Source organism: Myotis davidii, unplaced genomic scaffold (genome assembly GCF_000327345.1).
Source record: "Myotis davidii unplaced genomic scaffold, ASM32734v1 scaffold560, whole genome shotgun sequence".
Lineage (NCBI taxonomy): Eukaryota > Metazoa > Chordata > Mammalia > Chiroptera > Vespertilionidae > Myotis > Myotis davidii.
The window spans coordinates 2,865,867-2,867,839 of NW_006294418.1; the positions used below are offsets into that span (position 1 = coordinate 2,865,867).

A 1,973-nucleotide genomic window follows, 5' to 3' on the forward strand; every position below is an offset into this window, starting at 1 on the left:
GGTAAGATGATGTTAAAATCATTCTAATGACTTTTGGTAAATGTAGCAGCAATATGGCATATTTTCTTTTTATAATTTATCTTTATAGTTGAAAGTATTACAGATGTCCCTTTCTCCCCCCCGCCCCCTCCATTGATCCCCTCCTCCCCATTCGAGCTCCATCCCCAGGCCTTTACCACACTATTGTCCATGTCTATAGGCTATGCATATATGCATATAAATTATTTGGTTAATAACTTTCCCCTCCCCTTCCCTCTGAGACAACAAGGATGGACCTGGAGAGTATTATGCTAAGTGAAATAAGCCAGTCAGAGGAAGACAAATATGACATGATCTCACTTATAATATGTAGCTTAGTTTCTTATTCTCCAAAGGAAACTTTAAACTTGAAGTCTCCTATAATTCACTATACAATAAAAATATGGCAATCTCTTCCAGATATGTAGCCATGGCCAATAGTACTCACAAGTACAAATGCTCTCCATTTATAAAAAGGAGGCAAGATGTCTTGAATATTCAGTCCAGACTTAAGGGTCATTTTGCCCACAGTAAATCTATTGTAACCAACCTGTCCATCACAATACTATAGTGAAGAATAAAACTTCAGACCCTCTTATGGAATTATCTAATAATCATGTGGAGGATGGCAAAGTGAAAAATCAGCCCCTTTATTAAGCATAGGCTTCACTAGCACACACCACGGCGATGAAGTTTCCACATGCACTGGAACCAGGCTCCCTGGATTTGAACCTCAGGTCCCTGTGACATCAGACACTTCACCACCCTTGGCCTCATTCGTAAAATGGGCTTACTAATACAAGCTACCTCATGGGAGTGTTGTGAGGACTAAATGAGATAATAACATTGCTTAGAACAATACTTGGTTATTATTGATATCGACCAGGTCAAGGACATTTTGTTCACCATGATCTTGTGCTGTGGGGAGTCACAAATGGGTGGCTTTGGTCCTTCTCAATCTTTCTCAGGAGAGAGAAGGCATAGCCTTTAGGTCACAGAGGTGGTAGCGTAGAGAGTTAGGTTTGTGAAAGGATGGAAATCGAGGAAGACTTCCCGCCTCCTCTGACTGGGGGCTGCGCAGGCCCAATGCTTATAGGCCCTTCAGAGGCGGAATTCTAGTCAATCTCCGCAGTAATTTTTGCTGTCTCGTTTATTCACATGTTTATTTCACAAATATTCATAGAGTGCCCACAATGGCTAGTTACCAAGGGGATGAAAAGTTGTACATGGCAATGAATTCTTCCCCCAAAGTCATCAGTTCTGTTTCCATACAGTAAAGCATGAAGAGTAGAAGATAAAATAGTTGTGGTTGACATAGTTTTTCTGCAAACTGAAAAAATTTTGCTTAAATGTTGCATTCCCTGTTTTGCCAAAGCCAGTCAGCACCCTTACTTTCCTTCTTTAAATGGAAATTTAATTTTTAAAAAATAATTCAAAAACACTGAACTTTATCATTCAAAAGTAGCTACAATTTTACTTCAAACTCCAATGGATTTTTTTTCTCTTTCCTTCTCTCTCTCTCTTCACAGAATAGTGGCCAAAGCCTCCAAGAACCTCATGTCCACCCAGAGCTTAGGGATTGTATTTGGACCCACCCTTCTGCGAGCTGAGAATGAGACGGGGAACATGGCGATCCACATGGTCTACCAGAACCAGATAGCTGAGCTCATGCTGAGCGAGTACAAGAAGATCTTCGGCTCGGAGGAAGACTGACAGACAAGACAAGTTACTGAATATGTTCACATCTGTCTCAATGCCTAATATTTTTACATTTCTGTAAACATATTTCTGAAATATTTTTTTTTTCCTTTCAAGCAACAGATGCCTCATTTTGTGAAAACTTAATGATGATTTTGTGTTTAAGTTCCAAACATTTGAATAAAATAGTTGACAATATTTGCCTATACGTGTTCTGCATTAACCCCTTCAGTGCTCTTATAGAGAGGATAGCACAT

At 39.6% G+C, this 1,973-nt stretch overlaps 1 protein-coding gene across 1 annotated transcript in view; it reads left to right on the forward strand.

The window, feature by feature from the left end:
• Positions 1-1,913, forward strand: part of ARHGAP15 (Rho GTPase activating protein 15) — a 701,147-nt gene extending 699,234 nt beyond the window's left edge. Inside the window, exon 16 of the mRNA XM_015567142.1 lies at positions 1,548-1,913. Coding sequence (XP_015422628.1) covers positions 1,548-1,731 — 184 coding nt within the window. The 3' untranslated portion in view covers positions 1,732-1,913. The remainder of the gene's footprint in view (positions 1-1,547) is intronic.
• Positions 1,914-1,973: the final 60 nt, after the last annotated feature.